This window comes from Heliangelus exortis, chromosome 21, assembly GCF_036169615.1.
Source record: "Heliangelus exortis chromosome 21, bHelExo1.hap1, whole genome shotgun sequence".
In the NCBI taxonomy this organism is placed as follows: domain Eukaryota; kingdom Metazoa; phylum Chordata; class Aves; order Apodiformes; family Trochilidae; genus Heliangelus; species Heliangelus exortis.
This window is the reverse complement of record NC_092442.1, coordinates 7,717,536-7,735,292: the sequence shown is the minus strand read 5'-3', so window position 1 is coordinate 7,735,292 and position 17,757 is coordinate 7,717,536. Positions and strand designations below refer to the sequence as shown.

The window sequence follows — 17,757 nt, the reverse complement described above, 5'->3', positions numbered from 1 at the left end:
GCTGAACCGTGGGAGATGAGTGTGGCGTTGGCAGGCAGCAGGATGGAAGTAGAGCTGTGTGCCTACAGCCATCCAGCACCCTTCTTCTTGTAACCTCAAGGCTCTGTGTGGCTTCACAGAAACACATGAAAAGTATGCAGAGGCTTTGTCCTGCTTCCCAGGAGCAGTCTGCTCCTTTTTGGTCTGAACAAGAGCTGTCCCTGAAAGTCCCTGCCTAACAAAATGAGACACCAAGGTTCTCCTGTAACCACTAAAAATGCATGACAGCCCTGGTCCTAACCCAGAAAGCAGATGACTCAAAAATAAAACAAACAAAAAAAAACCAACCCAAACCCAAACCAAAAAGACAAAAACAAAAACAACCCCCCGCCCTCCCCCCAAAAAAAAAAAAAGGAAAAAAACCCCTTACCTTCAGAGCTTTTCTCTCCACAGTCTCCTGCAAAGCTCCTGCACCAGTGTCTCTCTGACACAGCTTGGAGCAATCCCTCCTCCCTCCCACAAGTGGACAAAGCTGCTGCTCCAGGCTCAGATATATCCAGGTGCTGGGAACACCCAAGCCCTGGACCACCCCCCGTTCAGCCGTGGCTCAGCCGCCCAGGTGGGATTGCGAGACACCGGGTGGCTTTGCCCACGTTGGGCTCCCGGAGGCCAGGAGAACATTCCCACATCAGGAGCAAAAGAAGGTGTTCCCTGCCAGTGTCTGAATCTCAACAAACCCCAGTCAGGCAACACCTGAGGTGAGGAGGGGTGGATTTGCACACAAGAGAGGAGAAGCAGCCCAGCTCCCTCCCCAGTCCCAGGGTACAGCTCAGGGGGTCTGTCCCCACAAGCAGAGGTCACATATTTGTGACATTCAGCCAAGCCTTGGGAGTGGCAGAGGGTGGGCAGGATTCCTCAGGGGGCTGCAGAGACTTACCAGGCTCAGTTTGTTATTTCAGTTCTCAGTGTTTATTTAGGACTTGCAAAATATATCATTAAAAAGGCTTAGCATGTGGATTTTCACCAGGCATGAAGAAATCCCACCTATTGCACAGTAAACGTTATTTTCTACTCTATAGTGAGTAACTGCATTTAGTAATAATTTTTAAATTTATCTTTTTGAAAATCAGTATTTCTAAGGTCCTTCCACCTTAAATTTCTCTGGCATCCTCTGCCCAAGCTAGAACAAGCCCCTAGAATTATCTCCCAGTGCAAGATTATAGCAGACCCAGAAGCTGGAACACGAAGGAGTTCACACTCTTTTGATAATTGTTTGCTCTTGGAGGAATCTGACCAGGAAAGGGTTTGTACTGGTTTGGGCTGGGATAAAGTTTTTTTTTCATCATAGTCACTTAGTTTCTCCATAGTGATTTGTGACCAAAACAGTGGTGGGAGCACCTCCATGTTTCTGCTGTTGCCAAACAGTCCCTTGCACAGAACTGAGGTCTCTGTTTCTCAATGTGGGCTGGCGGTAGCAAGAAGTGGGAAGGGACACAGCTGGGAGAACTGACCCCAACCTACCAAAGGGATATTCCTGACAGCACGACGTGGTCAGTGCTAAAAGCTGGTGGGTAAAGAAGATGAAGTGAGGGGACACTGGGAGTTATGGCATCCAGCTTATCAAGTCACTGTCATCTGTGATGATGCTTTCCTGGGGATGGCTGAACATCTGCCTGCAGAGGGCAAGTGGTGAATGAATTCCTTAGTTTGCTTGCCTGCCCACCAAGGTTTCACTTTACCTGTTAAACTTTATCTCAGCTGACGAGTTTTCTCATTTTCACCCTTCTGATTTTCCTCCCTGCCCCACTGGGGGAGTCAGCGAGTGGCTGTCTAGGACTTGGCCCACCTGGGCTAATCCATAACTGGCTGTGATTCCCACTTCTCTAACCAAGCCTGGATTGATTTTTTTTTTTTTTTTTTTTTGTATGACCACAGGATACCCTTATCAGCAAATACAGCCAGCAGAGCTATCAGCTTTGTAATTTTCTAACTGCCAAATAACTGCTACAGGCACACAACGAAACCCAGAGCCCCAATAGGGGCATGAGCCTGCATCTCCTGACCAGCTGTGGACAATTCTGTTCTGAGGGTCCATGAAGATTTCACCTTGATTAAATAGCAAATGGGAACCTCAGTAGGTTTGTGCATACTGGTGACACCCATCAGCCTGTCCCAGACTTGTCACCAAGAGGGGCGGCAGTTTGGAGCACAACAGAAGAAGAGACTGTCCCAAAAACTGCAGGGGAAACACTGCCAACCCAATCACAGCTGAAGCTTCTGCTAGTTTGTCACTGAAGGAAGGCAAGTGGTTGGGTGCAAGGCACAGTGTGCACATCCCTGGAAGCAGCACGGTGTTGGGTGGAGGTAGGGACTGGTATTTCTGGCTCTGCAGTCCTCCTTTTGAGAGCTTGTACCCACTGGTCCCTCTGTTTCAGCATGGCTGTTAGTAAACAGGTGTCCGAGCCTTCTCTTGGTTAGTGCCTCTCCAAGGCTGCTCCGTGCTTGACAGCTCACTGAAATAACCCAGTACAAAGGAAAAAAAAAAAAAAAGACTTCTCAGCTTAAGGAAACAGTCGCAAAGTAAGCGCTGAGAGTATGACTTGCACAGGGTGCCTTCTCCTCTGGTCAGTAGTAAACTATCTGTGAAAGCAAAACAAAACACCAATGTCCTGTGAAGGATTTGCTGAAACAAACCCAGCTCTCCCCCTTCCAGAACAGCCTGAAGCAAAGCCCCTTCACTCAGGGTGACTTCCCCAGGGTCCTCCTCCCCTGAGCTCTGAGCACTGCCAAGGGAAAGCATCGCTCTCTGGCTCCAGGAGGAACCTTCTCCAAGCCCCACATCCACTTCTCTAACAAAGCTTTGCCCGATCTCAAACCAGGTCTACACACACAGGAGAAGAAAAAGGCTCCTACCTCACCGTGACAGCCACAGCAGTGCTCTGAAACCTGCTCCTCCTTACCACACACTGCGCCAGCCCAGCCTCTGAACAGCCAGCACAATCAAGAGGGCTTTTCTCTTCAGCACAGACTGGTGATTCTGAGAAAACCCAAATGATTTCAAGATGCCGTGAGTTTCCCCCCCCACCACTCAGAAGGCATTCACCTAGACAGGCCCTGCCTCCCTGGCTGCTGCTGCAAGGTCTGAGCCACTTGTTGGCTCTTACACCTCCTCCTGGATTCAAATATGCAGCCAGGTTCTTGCCTATGGCTTGTTGGGCTCCTGCACGTCTCCAGTAACAACAGACAGAGCCCTTATCCACCCTGCCTTTTCCTGTCCCCTCAGTGGCTGTTCCCTAAAGCCTACGAAAGCCCCAAGGCAGGGATGGGAAGGAGGAATGGCAGAGCTCTGCAAGGAGCAGCCAGTGCTGCCTGGTCTGCAAGCCATGGAGAACCACCAGAGATCACACTTGGAGTTTTAGATCTTACTCCTCCACCTCAGGGGGCATCTCGAGTCCTTCAGCCAGCACCAGCAGGCAACAGCCTCCACAGAGAGAAAAGGATTTCCCACCCTTCTGCACTGCTCAGCTGGAAAGAGGGGAGGAAATGGAAATAACTGAGTTAAGGGCAGATGGGGGCTGCAGCTGGGCAAGGAAGAAGAGCTCGTCCTAGCCCACAGCCTCCCTTCCCCAGGGCACAGTAGGATGAGCTAAGCTGAGAAGCAGCTCCCAGCACCTCTGAGGACAGCCCAGAAACTGAAATCACTCCTGAAAGACTTGCACAAAATATACCAAACTCTGCCTCTGGAGGGAGCTTCTCACAGGTCTCACCTACCTAGGCAGAGCAATATAGTTCAGCAGCCCAGGAGATCTCCCAGAGGACATTTCTATTTTAGATACCACATGCAAGAGTGAGAAGCAGATCTTAGCAATTTCAGGTGGGACAGATATCTTAGGTGTCTAGACAGAAGAAAGAGGCCAGGCCCTAAGATAAAGCTGCAGTTGCAGGGAGTGAACTTGCAGAAGATGAATTGCACATGCACCAACACAGACGGCAAAGCCCCAAATCTCACCTTTGCCACCACCGCTGCCACAATCACCAGAAGGGCCAGGATGGTCAGTCCAATTCTACACTTGTTAAACTTCTTCAAGAGGAAGAACTTGGCCCAGTCCACCTTCTTCTGGCTGCCAGGTGGGTACCGGAGTTTGTTTGAACCCTCCATCTTCAGGTCCTTAATCAGGCAGGCACGGAGGTGGGAGAAGGTCTCAAAACTGTGCTTGCCATGGTAGGCACCCATCCCACTGTTACCTGAGGGACACAAGCAGGGCAGATCACCACAGGCTCAGCCACCTGGATACAAACCAACCACTGATGATCCCCAGGTCATCAAGTCCCAAGTCTTCAAGAGCTCCAGTTACTTACCAACACCACCAAAGGGTAAGGTTGAGAGGAAGAAATGCATGATGACATCATTTCCAGTGAAACCCCCACTGGAGGTTTCTGAGATGACTCTTTTGATTAACTGACAATAGAAAACAAACAAACAAAACATTACAAAGGTCCAGAAGAGACCAGAATGAGTTCTAGAGCACAACTAGGAAGAGAGCTAAGAGCCAACTGGTCACGGTCTTCATTTTTTCAGGCTGGCAACTCAGATGACAATCTCCATGCAATGGTAACTCAAAGGAAGTGGGAAAGGTCAGAGGAAGGACAGGAAAGATGGAAACGTGGGAGCAATATGTTACAAGTAATTCTAGCAATATATTAAAAGTAACTAAATTAATCATTAAAGAAATTCAACCTTTTATCCTTCCATTTCACAAAGTCATGCAAATGCAGAGCCCCTTAGCAGCTGACTTGAAGTCTCCAACAGCTCTGCAGACACTCCATGGCCCCATCAGCCAAACACTACAATTCACACACACAGAGGAACCAACATGGGCCCTCTGGGACCTTGCCTGGCACTGCTCACGCTCAGGGCCAAAGTGCCCAGAGATAGCTCTGCAGAGGAGGCACAGCCCACACCCACCTTCTTGTTGTTGGAGAAGACATAGAGGGCCAGGGGCTTCTCCCGACGGTTGATGAACTCAATGGCTTCATCCACGCTCCTCACAGGCAGAATAGGAAGCACTGGCCCAAAAATTTCCTCCTCCATCACTTTTGACTCTGGAGAAACGTCAGTCAGGATGGTCGGTGCTGAGGAAAACAGGAGGAAAGAAGATGGGGTGAGCAGGACAGAAGTGAGCCATCACTGGACCTTGTCCTGGGCACTGCCTCTGGCTAACACACACCCAGCAACCCACAGACACACACAGCCCCCAAAGCACCCGTTACCACCTCCCCTCCCCAGCAGCTGCCACAAGCACCTATGAAGCAGGAGGCCTCGTCAGTCTCCCCGCCATGAGCAATCTTCTGCCCTTCCAGCAGGCCCAGGATCCTCTTGAAGTGATGCTTGTTGATGATCCTTTCATAATCTGGAGATGACTTCACGTCCTCCCCATAGAATTCCTGCCAGAAGCCAAAGCAGAACCAAAGTGCTCAACACCTCCTCACAGCAGCCCCAGCTACAGAAACTCAGGCCTGGGCTGTAACAGGGACAGCTCCCACGGCACAGGCAGCTCCATGCTCACCAGCAGAGTGGCCTTGATGTTCTCCACCACCTTGCCCTGGATGGAGGGGTCACAGAGGACATAGTCTGGGGCGATGCAGGTTTGCCCACAGTTCATGTATTTCCCCCACGTTATTCTCCTACAAGAGAAAGGTAGATGGTTTCCCCACAGTTGGTCACTTCCAGACCCCCCTGCTCAGCTGATGGTGCCCGAGTGACACTTGTGCCCTGGGGACAATGGCCCACCAAGGGCTTCAAGAGCCTGACCTGCAGGCAACATCCAGGTCACAGTCTTTGTCGATGTAGCAGGGGCTCTTCCCACCCAGCTCCAGGGTGACGGGTGTCAGGTGCTTGGCAGCTGCTGCCATCACAATTTTGCCCACTCTGGAGTTGCCAGTGTAGAGGATGTGATCGAATCTCTGGGTCAGCAGTGCTGTTGTCTCAGGTACTCCTCCAGTGATCACAGGATACAGCTCCTGTGGGGGCAACAAGAGCCTTAGAATTACTTTAATTTACAGCACATAAATCAAGTCAGCAGCTCCTCGTGGGGCAGTGTCACTTATGAGCTACGTTTAGGATCAGGATGAAGGAATGTGAAAGCAGACAAGCTCTGCTTGTTCCTCTGGATTGGAAGTTTCAGTGTCATGTGCCACACTGTCTCACGTGAACTAAAAGAGATTGAGGCTGGGGTTGAGTCAGGCTGACACTGAGCAAAGAGCACTCAGTTCTCAGGAAGAGCCAGGCACAGCCAGCATCCAACAGAAACTCATGTGTACCTCAGGGCATCCCCAGCACAGCATCCAAAGGATCAGCTACTGCAGTAAGAAGTATGTACATGCCTCTTCACAGGCTGAGGAATGTTAAAAAGGCTGTCATGTTGCATGGTTATTATGTAGGCACATTGGGTTACACAAGAACAGGAAGAATATGTCAGTATGTCTTTGTAGCATAAGTACATTCCAACCCTTCCTATATCTCCTGTTCATGCTCCTTTGGAGATTAAGCAACTGATTTGATTTCAACCCACAGGAGCCCTTTGAAGATATTACTACTATTTCCTTAAGACAAGCATGGGGACACACTCACCGGGTCAAGGTACTGGGGGAGGATGTCAGCCACCAGCCGAGCGGTGTTCTCGCTGACCTCTGATGGCTTCACCACCACAGCATTGCCTACAACACAAACCCACCGTGGCCCCTCAGCCCTCACACACCTCTCATGCTTCCCACAGCCCCACAGAGGAGAGGGGTTTCCAGTAGGTACCCACCTGCTGCAATGGCCCCGACCAAAGGCTGCATGACCAGGACAAAGGGGTAGTTCCAAGCCCCAATGATCAGCACCACTCCCAGGGGCTCAGGGTAGATATAAGCCTCGTCCCGCATCGTCAGCAGGTTCTTCTTCACAGGTTGTGGGGCTGCCCAGGATGGCAGCTTGTCCATGGCCAGGGCCAGCTCCCCCAGCACCCCCAGGATCTCGTGGCTGTACGCGTTGTGCCCGCACTGCAACGACAGCGAGTTTGGAGAAGGGACAGTGAAGGAGGAACCCACCTCCTGCACCCATCAGAGCAGCCTGGGGAAGCCAAGGTCAATTCTGCTGGCACCAAGGCTGTGCCAGGGCAGTTACTTGTAATCCTGTCCCAAAAAACGACAGCCAATCCAGGTGTATGACAGAAGCCAAAACCTGGCAGATGTGACCTGTGTCAGACAACTTATTTCTTAAAGAATGGTGGCAGCAAACCTTGCAGGCCACAGTGAGAGCCAGAACCATGGTGGACATCAGCAAAAGCCACCTGGCACCACAAAGGCAGCCCTTGGCCTTGCACCCTTCCCTTTGGGGCTGGTGAGCAGCCCCTCCAAACCACCACCACCTTGTGCAGATCCGCCTTGATGGCTGCCAGGATCTCCTGCTCCTTCTCCTGCACCATCCGCTCCAGGGCCTTCAGCTGCTGCATCCTGAACTCCAGCGAGCGGCACCGGCCGGTGTTGAAGGCGGCTCTGGCCCGGCCCACGACCTGCTGCATCCTCTCCATGGCTGCTCAGAGGTAACTCTGCGGGGAGAGAGCAGCGAGACCGGGCTGAGCGCGGGGCCTCTCCTGCGGGTGGAGGCGGCTTTGCCTGCCAGGAGCGGTCACCCCTCGAGCCGCCACCAACACGCTTGCCCCCGATTCGACCGAGTTTTTCGGAGACCTTAAATAATTCACTGCATTCGCTGATTTCGAGACGCTCGGGAAGGGGCACGGGGAGAAAACACCAGTCAGGGTGGCGGAGGGAAGGAGCAGGCGGTGGGGGTACCCCCGCCCTTCCCCGCATCCCCGCACCGAGCGCGGCGCAGCAAGACCGGGGACTGCGCAGGGTGGCCCGGCCGGGAGTGGCGGCCGCCTCCCAGCTACCCCGGGGATCCCCTAGCACCAACCCCAGGCTGAGGCGAATACCCCCGATCGTAGCCCATTCCCCCTCCCCACCCGGGGCTCCCTCCGCCCTCCCGGGGTCCCCGCTCGCCTCAGCCGCTTCCGCCTTCCGCTCCCGAGGCGGCTCCGCGCCCCCCGGAGGTGGAGTGGGAGCGGCCGCGGGTCCCCCCCGGGCGGGAGCGGAATGGAAGCGGCCGGCACAGGGCAGGGCCGTAGCGCGGGGTGGGATGGGGGGTCCGGGAGGGTCCGAACCCCCCGGTTCCGGTGGATGTCAGCGGGTTAGCCGGGCTGCTGAGCCCTTCCGCCGGCAGGCAGGAAGCGGGGCCGTGTCCTTCATCCGCCCGCGGGGGCTGAGGGAGAGTTTGGCAAGAGAGGAAAAGGCCGGAGGAGGGGGGTGAAGCAGCCCAGAGCCCCCGGGAATGGGCACCGCCAGTACCTCGATTCCCGCCGTCAGGAATGTTCCTTCTTCCCTAATCCCCGGCCTGCGCTGCTCTCTGCCAAAGCCCCGGGGTTCTCCCGGCAGCTCGGCCGAACCGGGGGGTGGAACCGGGTCTGGCACCGACTGGAGCCCGGCGGGTTGCGAAATGCAGAGAAGGGCGTTGCGTGAGAATGCGGGGGGGGTTGAGGGCAAAGTCCCTTTATCTAAGGAGGGTAAGTGGCACGGGGAAGCTTTGCGCGCCTCATTTTTGGGTTTTTTGTTTTTTAAATTTTTCCTAATTTTTTTTGAGCGTCATGTCGGAGCCCAAGTGCTGGCAAAGAGGATCATGGAGCCCTTTCAGCAATCTCCTGCTCGGGGGGGTGTGGGATGAGACCGGTCTGTCGAGGAAAACTGGTCAGCTGGCATGGAAAATTCAGGTGTTGGTTTGTAGGAGACAAAGGGCTCATCCGGCACAGCAGTGGAACTGAGCCCTCACATGGGAAACAAGAAGGGGAAAAAAAAAAGCAGAGAAAGGAGCTGAGACAAGGCTGGGCTTATTCCAGTTAAAAATAGCCCTGCCACGACTTGTTATAAGAGATGCAAAGGGATTATTTGCAAATTACACGCAGGTTGTTATGACCTACAGTTCCTGACATGCTCGTACCCAGGCCAGCTATTAGTAATGCTCCTCTGCTGAAAACGTGTCCAATAAATCCTGGGGTCCACCACTCACCTCTGCAAGCCCAGAGCCAGTAGCTGAGAGATGGTGCCAGCACAGAGCATATGCTCCCCCAAAAAAAGTCCCATGAGGCTTTCCCAGCTCAACCTGGCTCTGTGAGGCTGGGGCTGCCCTTTAGCCCTGCAGGCAGTTCTTTGGCTGTGACTCCCCCCTTAAAAACACAAAGTTTGGCTTGGGTGAAGTCAGTTGCCTTTGCTAAAGGCTTGCAGCTCAGCCAACACGTGAATGTTTCACAAGCTGTTGCACAAATCTCGGCAGTAAACAGGATGCCGTGGCAAAGAATAACACAAGCCACAGGCAATACTTGCATGCAGGGGGGGCAACGTGAAAAGAAAAATCAGGCTGGGCTGGTGACACGTGAAAAAAAGTTGGGTTTGTGCTCAAGAAGTGGGAACTTTCCTGGCAGGAGCATTACCTGATGCAAACACGGTCTCCTTGATCTTGTTAGCATCCTTGCAGGCAGGGCACTTTGGAGCTTTTGTCCAGGCACCACGATGTCTGGAGGTCCAAGGAACACGAGATAAGAGTCTTGGAGCTCTCACTGGAGTATTACATTGCAGTGCCTGGGGAACAGAGTCACACTGCATCCTCCCAGGGCAGCGCACCCACCAGGGGATGTCTGCAGCAGCAGGGAGGTGATTATTTACCTTCATTCTCCAGAGCCTGGATAATTCTCCTTCAGCCCGAGGGCTTTCATGCCACAGCAGTGCTTCTCATGCTTGTTGTCACACAGAGGAGGGAAACATCCCAGTGGTCAGCAGGCTGGTGCTGTGCCACACTTCCACAGAAACCTGTTCTTGGTATTCACAGAAAGGAGAGCAGCAGTGTGGCTGCATTCTGGCAGATGGTCCCTTTTGGACCTTGTCAGGGACATCTTTCAGCCAATTACAGACCGGAACCAAGGCTGAGGATGTTTGAAGTCTTGCAAAATACCAGCTGGGGCTCCCTGGAGCACCTGGGTGAGCCGTGGATTGCAGGGAAGTAGGAGATCCCAAGTGAGATGGGACACCCCAGCCAGCACTGGGTGAAACACACGGTCTGCAGTGTGCTCCTCACACCAAGGAACTGATGGGACTTTTAAATTTTTATTCAGAAAAAATAAAGAAGGGAACTATTTATGGACAAGTAATTGAACTCCAAAGGCATCAGGAGGTGAGTGGTGCTGGGAGAGCTTTATTCCCAGAGCTACACTTAGAGCAGCAAGAGATGTTTTATGAGAAGCTGAGCCCAAGACTCCCCTCTCCCCTTCACTCTTTCTCTCCCACTCCTCTTGGAGCCAATTATAGCAAAACACCAAGGTCAGACAGGCTCTGTCCTGCACTGGGCCTGGAGAGTGTGGCTTGCCCTGCTCCCAAAACCATCCAGCAGAGCCTGGGGAAGGAGGACTTTGGTTTCAAAGATAAGCTGTGCAGTATTTGATTTCAAGAGTCCACCAAATGACACAGCTGATCGATAAATGTTTCTTTAGCTCACACATTGTGCTCACAGAACTTCCAAGTTTTTTAGCTAGGCTGATGGCCCTCAGTTTCTGTTTGTGAACACCTGCCTAGTCTCAAGTTCTAAGAGTTTTCTAAAGGTCACAGAATCCAGCCAGCAGCACAAGAAGATGGGCAGATAAAGAAGCCCAAACAGCACTCAATCCCAGTAGCGGGTACAGAAGATGAACAACAGGGAGAGGTTTTAAGGAACCTACAGGAATAAATGCAGCTCAGTTCATTTATGGCATCACTTGTTTTGAAAGCTGTGGCTGAGCTCACATTTGGGAGAACAAGATACTGTGCAGCACAGAGCCATGGTCTGTGGGGCTGCATTGTAGACATAGCTGGGGCCATGGAAAATGTGAAAGCGACACAAAGAAACAATGAAAATGATTGGCACAAAGACTGCAACAAGACTCAACAGCACCACTGGCATTTAGTTTGCTTTCAGCCCAAGAGGAGGGGGGAGCTTGCCAGATACAAAAGCCTATTGAAAAGGTGTTTGTCCAAAGAAGAAGTGCCAAGAGTTAGTTAGACTGGGCTCCAGCTGACTTCAAGACCTCAAGAGAGGGGTTACGGAGCTAAACTTCACTGATCCACAGACAGGAGGAGCTACTAAAAAGCCATAGCCAAGGATATGGCTCAGGTTGGACAGGGAAGCTCAGGATAAGAGATTTACTTAAAGATGTAAAGGCACCCTGGACAGTCAAAAAACAGTGGCATGTAGAGATCAGACCAGATAAAAAAAGGTCAAAGGATCAAAATTTAAAAAAGAAACAAACACAAAAACCAGACCAACCAACAACAACAAAAAAACACACCACAAAAAACAGGAGAGGAAACAGGAGTCAAAAAGGAGGCAGGTCACAAGCCAACCCATCTGGATTTCAAAGCCTCAACAAGCTTTCAAAGCAGTAGTATTCAGCTTTACTTGCTCCAGACAAAAACCAAGCTTCCCTTTTGGGTGCAGCCAGGCTGGGCACAGCAGTGCTGTGGCACTCGTGGATCATGAGAGCAGTTACTGCCTCTGAACCCCGAGGTTACAAGGGTAACACCCTGACACTGCTGTACAGGAAAGCAGCAAGAACCTTGCAGAACCTAGGGAGTCCCAGAAACACCACCTCTGTTCACTGAAAAGTGCCCCTCAGAATAACGTGTAGTATCTTAGTTGCAAATTACAGTAAGTACATTTCCTTCTCTGTATCAGAGGAAGGAATGAGAGTTCCACTTGTTTAGAAAAAGCAGCAAATGTCAGAATCCAAATACAATTCCTCAGTTGACATTATACACTATGGAGAGAGTGGAACAAGTCTGAACATGGAGCTCTTGAGTAGATGCTGGAGAGCTGAACTAGAAAAGCAGCACATTAAATATCTCCTTTCAAGCTCTATCTTTTAAAAGGCTGAAAAAAAAAATAATTTGGTGGAAACAAGCACCTGCTGTTCTGTGCAGAGAGCTGAAGACAGAGGACAGCTTCAGGATCTTTGTGGAATGAGTTTATGCAGAAAGACAAGCCATGAACATGGGTCTCCTCCTCCTGAAAGCAGCAAACAAGAATAGTGCTTTTCTTCTCCTCCTGTTTGTGCAGCTGGAGTCTTGCTGGCAAGAGTGGAAGGAGAATGAGCTTGAATCCTGAAGAAAAAAAAGAGAAACAGCAAAAAACCCCAGTGAGTTCCTGGGAAAGCAGCTTATCTCCTAGTCTTCTGTGTTAAGGCTTTTGCTTTGTTCCTAAGATTCAAATTCAGATGTATCATTAGCATTCCCTGCTCACTCCTTCCTCATCCTCTTTAAGTGCCAGTCACAAGGTTGTTTTTTTTTTAAAATAAAGGGGGAAAATTTTGGTAGTACAACTAAGAAATACAACAGCCACATACCAGCTACCACAACGCATCTCAGCTGGGGAGAAGATACTAGCTACAAGTGGACAAAGTGAAGTTTGGATAGAAATTGTAACTTACTGGCAGTTTTTTGGCAATTAGCTCTGTATATGCTGTTCTGGCAGCCTGAAGAGCTCTTCTTTGCTAAAGGCAACAAATAAGCACCTTGTTGAAGAACACACAGCTGTTACCCGAGCACCTACTTAACCATATTTGATTTCAAATCTAAGTTTAGAAAAAACAGAACAAACACCAAACCAAAACCAAAAAAGCAGGGTAAATTGTTCCCCTAAAGCAAGTGAAAACAAACCTGGGGACACTTTGTGCCAGAGCTACCCAGAGATAACATGCTCAAGCAAGTTGCCCCATCCTGCCCTGGTGGAATGTCCAACTGCTGAGGTGAGCATCTCTTCACCCAAGCAGAGAACATCAAACAACTGGTTTAACCAGATCAAACACAGATCTACAGACTTTTTTTTTTTTTTTTAAGTCCTTTAACCTTTGCTTAGAGAGACACAGAAACTTGCTTTTACCATAGAAACACTTCTAGTGTCAGTATTTATTTTTACCTTAATATACATTTATACAGGCCATAATAAAAAGGCTATTACGCAACAGTTCAGTGAGTTATTACCTAGTTTCAAGAGTAATGCATGCAATTACAAAGGAGAGGTAGAAACACCGTATTAAAGACCTAAAAATACAAACATTATATAAACAAACACTTTCAAATTAATTGCTGGAATTTCATACAGATAAATAAGGTAAAAAGTACATTACTCTGTCAAAGTAAAGGAAACACATGGTTATCCGAACACTGAAACGAGATCTTGATGTGTAAGCCCTGTACAACTTTGTCAAATAGTTCAGACCACTGTGTTTAAGAGGATTAAAATGATTTTGTCCTGGAGAATGGTTTATTCAAGTATTCAAGCAGTTGAGTAACAAAACAAAAAAAAAAAAGTCTCAAAAATGAAGTATAGGAACCATTTCCAGAGAAGCTGATCTGCCTAAATTCTTTGCAAATCGCTGTCCTGATGATCTCATGGGATGCTTGAAATGATAATGCCTATAAGGCTAAGTGAAGCTTCCCACCTCTCCCCCAAAATGCAAGCAAAATAATCCTGGTTTTTCATATGCTGTATATGTAGATATCCTACATCAACTTATCAGCATCTCAAACCTCAAGGTTATTTTCTGATTTTGCATGGTTCCTTGCAGAACCTTTCAGTTTACAGTATTTATTGTAATACTGCCCGAGAAACAAACTACAGAGAACTGTCATTACACCCCTAGAGACTGCAGGCATTAATGCACATATTGCATGCACAACAAAAGTTGCAACCAAATCTATATAAAAAGCAAACAACCAGCAACTCAACATTGCTATTACTGAGAAAGTCCAGAGCAGTAGTTACTCAAGTATTAGACAAATAGGTATAAAATGGGAAGGTTCACATGAATACAAGTTTTTACAGTTTGTTTGAAAGTCTTCTAGAAGCTACATTTGAAATTCTGAGAAGAATTTTTATGTACACTGAAATGAAATTCAGCCAAGTCCATTGTGCCTTCTTTCTCTATTTTTTTTTTAATATATTTCTTCAAAAATGAATATACAGTTGCTTTAGTAAATTAGTGCAAAACAAAATATTTTGGAAGAAGATCATCATATTGTATTCCACATCAGCTGAAAACCCACTGAGGGTTTTGCACGGATGGAGAGCAGTTTCTTCCACTACCATTTCTCCCTCAGGTAAAAGAGCAAGCACTCTCTCACCATCCCTCTGCACAAGCTGAGCCATGTTTACAACATGTGAGCTCTGACAGAAACCAGCGTAGCCCCAAAGCTTTGAACAGCACTTGCACATGATTAGGGTTTCCCAAATGCACTCCATCACATTTTACTGACAATTTAAAAATATTTTTCCTAAACATTTGAGGGGATCTTCTGAGGGAAATGTCTTTTTGTACCTGATGCAGAAGAATCCGCTCTCTAGAAACCTCACGAGGAAAAAACAAACCCTGATCATTCAAGTCAAAGCACACATACAAGGATCAGTTTGAAATGTGAAGAGAGATTCCTTTAAATTCTGTTGCTAGGAAGAAAAAGGAGCTGCTGGATCAGTAAGGCAAGTGTACTTTTGGAATTTCTCCTCTTTGAATATGCCGCTGTTTCTTTGGTAGTCACCACAGAACTGTGAGAATCATCTTCCACATAGGGCAGAACAAGGACAACAATTAAGCTGTAGTGAAAAAAGTGCAGTTTCACTGATGTGGTCCCTTATGTTCACACCATCTGGTCCTCGGGATATTCTACTGCTCATAAACAGCCACTGTGCTATAGCAAAGTGCAGAAAGCCTTCGCTCGATGCTAGATTTATCTGAAAGCAGAGAGAGGTAAAATAGGTGATGACTTCAGTGCTATTTTATAATAATTTTACAGTCTTTTAATTATTCAACATGAACTTACACTTGTGTACATTTTCTATATCTGCAGGGTCTTGCAGTATTTTAGTCAGTCCTTCCAGCAGCAAGGCTGCTTTGTGGTATCGATATGTAATATCTTCAGTTTGCTGAAACATCTCATCCAGAGCTGCTGACTGAACCTGGAATCATTCAGGAGATTCAGTTACAGAAACTGCATCAGGCAAGTAATGAAATGAGAAATTCAAAATGAATGTTGTAAAAGTGTCATTAACAAACCATTTCTGAGCCATAATTTAGCTGATCTCTTTTTTATAACGAAGACAACAAAATGAATTCTCAGAGAATACAGTGCCTGTGCTCTATTAACTGAGGATCTTCCACAGGTATAAGCTATAAAGGCACTTTCTGGTCTTCTGTTTCCATGTGTTGAAACAACATACAAATAAATATGCTTTTTCTTACACCTATATCCTCTTGTGAAGACATACTAATTGTGCATGGCTACACCATTACCAGGGTTAAGCACAATATTATCTTTTATGTGATACCTATGTTAAAGGAGACCTCAGCAAGACAGCAGTGGTGTTTCCAGGATGATTACTGCATGCTCTGTGGCAGATAAAAAAGTTAATCAAATCCATGAAAAAGATTCCACATGATTGCTACCATTTTTGCTTCCTATGGGCAGGCTGATGTTCCCCAAATTGACCTGGTGGGCTGAGGAAACTGCTTCTGTTGGTTCTGCAGTTTAATAAGCCCCAGTGGATGAGACTGAAGCACATAGCTGTGTGGCTTAGGAGTTCATTTCCTGGTGTTTATGTACCAAATGTGCTGATGGAGGGGAAATGTCCCTGAGGAACAGCAGCTGCCAGGAACTTTAGCCACAGTCAAGGCAGGGCAGGAAAGAGAGTGAAAGACTAACAAAAATTACCATAAACAGACTGCTGAAACATACATTCTGTCTTCTGGTTATGCAGAAGAGGTGTGTGAGAGATGAAGCAATTCATCTTAGTCTCCTATCACTTAACTTACAGGAGGGACTCACCATTTCTACAGCACAGCTGTAGATGAGTTTCTCTGCAGTGACACTGTTGATTTCATCAATGAACCTTTGCTTGTCAGAAAAGAAACGATTCAACTTTTCTGTCAGTTTCTTGCACATGCCGATGCAGAATTTGTATCTTTCATTGAGGCTTTTCACAACTGCAAGAAAGGGAACAACAAATTAAAACAACTCAAAACCCACATAATAACCACACAACCAAATGTCAACATAGCCTAAGTTCAGCTTTTCCCAGCACTAGAAAAGTCAACCTGTTTAAACTTATGCTTTGAATATTTATTTACTCTGCTACTTCTATGAATTACATATCAAATGACTTCCATTTACAAGTTACTAATTGCCCACTTAAAAACTGTTTCTAGTTGTATCTTTGTTTACCAGAATTGTGCAATTGCACACATCTACAATTCTCTTGTACAGAAGAATACAAACAAATGTTGCACCTTAAGCTTTTTGAGTGATGCATCAGCAAACAAAACACATGAAAAGCAAATAGAAAGATGTTGTATCTACCTTGCTTAACAGCAGTGGATGGGTTCAGTTTCCCCGATTTGACTTGTGCTTTGGCAAGATGCAGAGAAGATGCAAGTAACTGGGCAGCTTTCATGTACAACACCAGCTGCTCCACTTGTCTAGGAAGGAGAGGGGAAAAAAAAAATTATGTATCAAAACCTTTCTTGAACACATTCAAGCTGCAAACACCGCTTTTTAATCTCAAGCCTACACAGGACCCAGCAGCAGCAAAGGAAGACAGATGTTTAAAATGCAACTCCACCCCTCCCTTCCCTTCACAAACACTGTCACGGGTTGAGAGTACATCTGCTCAGCTAGGAGCTGCAGCAGCAACTGCAAACTGCTTTCGTGTGGACATCTGAAAAAGGAACATTTATTTGTGGGGATCAACTGCCTGAGATCAACATCTCACCACAAGCAACTGGCTGTACTTTTCTCCCAGTGTCATTTCCTATGCCCCTGGAATTTTCAGTTGAGAAAAGCAAACACTTTGCAAGGGTTTTGTTGTTGGGCTTTGCTGTCTTTTTTTTTTTTTTTTTTTTTTTCTTGCAGGAAGACGGCAGGAAGTGGAACTGCCCTTTCCCACCACTCCAAATGTCTCACACTTCTCTTTGCTTTTGATTTTGTGTTAGGGCTAATTGGTTCCACTGCAAAAATGATCACATTTGGACACTCCTTCCCCCTTCCCAACCGCCACCTCAGTGCTACTGCTTCAGCCTGGGCAACAGGAACAGATGAGAGGTCAGATCTGACCAAAGCTGATACACGAATTTCCAAGCTTAGGAATGCAGTGCTGCACCTCCAACCTGAGTTCCTCATCCCTTTCCCCAGCTTCTGCTGCAGGCCAGAAAACCCTCTTCCTTTTTATTTATCTACTAGCAAATGTTCCACCATCCTTTGCTCTTTCTGATCTGTCTTCAGCTGTTAAAAACTTCCAATCACTCCCAACAAAAAGGGCCTATTTTGACTACATTTTAAATGCCTCAAATATCCACTAATTTTCTCAGTGAATATTCTGATACTCTGACTTACCCCCAGTCTTTGCTTAGCTGGCTGATCTGATCAACAACTATGCTCTCTTGGATTTGGTACAGTGACACTGCAGAAGTACACAGCTCTGGGTTTCCTCCTCGTACTGCTGTCAGATCCAGGACACACTCTGTGAAGGTCAGCATCATGTTTAGGTGCCTCAGTGTATCCGTGTGTTCTCTCTGTCAGAGGGAAAGGCAACAACAATTTAACCATTTGAAGCCTCGAGGCAGAAAAAAAAAAAGTGCACTTAAAACTCTTGCTAATCGTGCCAGGATTTCT

At 47.9% G+C, this 17,757-nt stretch overlaps 2 protein-coding genes across 15 annotated transcripts in view; both read right to left on the bottom strand.

Annotated features, from left to right (window-relative positions):
- Positions 1 to 925: 925 nt before the first annotated feature.
- Positions 926 to 12,198, bottom strand: LOC139806014 (aldehyde dehydrogenase family 3 member A2-like). 14 transcript variants are annotated; one of them, XM_071765083.1, is made up of 13 exons: positions 12,003 to 12,198; positions 9,736 to 10,043; positions 9,504 to 9,651; positions 7,392 to 7,571; positions 6,792 to 7,023; positions 6,611 to 6,696; positions 5,792 to 6,000; positions 5,547 to 5,664; positions 5,283 to 5,424; positions 4,946 to 5,112; positions 4,339 to 4,438; positions 3,989 to 4,224; positions 926 to 2,492 (listed from the first exon to the last, which is right to left on the bottom strand). In XM_071765083.1, the coding sequence occupies exons 4-13, from the start codon at positions 7,551 to 7,553 to the stop codon at positions 2,490 to 2,492; spliced, it is 1,455 nt and encodes a 484-aa protein (XP_071621184.1). In that variant the 5' UTR covers positions 7,554 to 7,571; positions 9,504 to 9,651; positions 9,736 to 10,043; positions 12,003 to 12,198; the 3' UTR covers positions 926 to 2,489. The 14 variants fall into 14 exon arrangements, with proteins under 14 accessions (XP_071621184.1, XP_071621174.1, XP_071621177.1 ...); XM_071765078.1 differs by lacking the exon at positions 12,003 to 12,198 and adding an exon at positions 3,406 to 3,504 and having other exon boundaries at positions 1,907 to 2,619; positions 9,736 to 9,879; XM_071765073.1 differs by lacking the exons at positions 9,736 to 10,043; positions 12,003 to 12,198 and adding an exon at positions 2,893 to 3,016 and having other exon boundaries at positions 926 to 2,619; positions 9,504 to 9,526.
- Positions 12,199 to 12,970: 772 nt separating this feature from the next.
- ULK2 (unc-51 like autophagy activating kinase 2) overlaps positions 12,971 to 17,757 on the bottom strand; it is a 38,819-nt gene continuing 34,032 nt past the window's right edge. The window contains exons 24-28 of the mRNA XM_071765071.1: positions 17,479 to 17,657; positions 16,447 to 16,565; positions 15,916 to 16,073; positions 14,914 to 15,049; positions 12,971 to 14,824 (exon numbers count right to left, since the gene is read on the bottom strand). Coding sequence (XP_071621172.1) covers positions 14,757 to 14,824; positions 14,914 to 15,049; positions 15,916 to 16,073; positions 16,447 to 16,565; positions 17,479 to 17,657 — 660 coding nt within the window. The 3' untranslated portion in view covers positions 12,971 to 14,756. The remainder of the gene's footprint in view (positions 14,825 to 14,913; positions 15,050 to 15,915; positions 16,074 to 16,446; positions 16,566 to 17,478; positions 17,658 to 17,757) is intronic.

Bases quoted from the DNA above. Each gene is read 5' to 3' on its own strand.
- LOC139806014 (XM_071765073.1), bottom strand. From the start codon at position 7,553: ATGGAGAGGATGCAGCAGGTCGTGGGCCGGGCCAGAGCCGCCTTCAAC. The intron at 7,024-7,391 runs GTGGTGGTGGTT...CTGTCGTTGCAG, and splicing joins TCAAGGCGGATCTGCACAAG to TGCGGGCACAACGCGTACAG. The intron at 5,113-5,282 runs GTGCTTGTGGCA...TGTTTTCCTCAG, and splicing joins CGAGGCCTCCTGCTTCATAG to CACCGACCATCCTGACTGAC.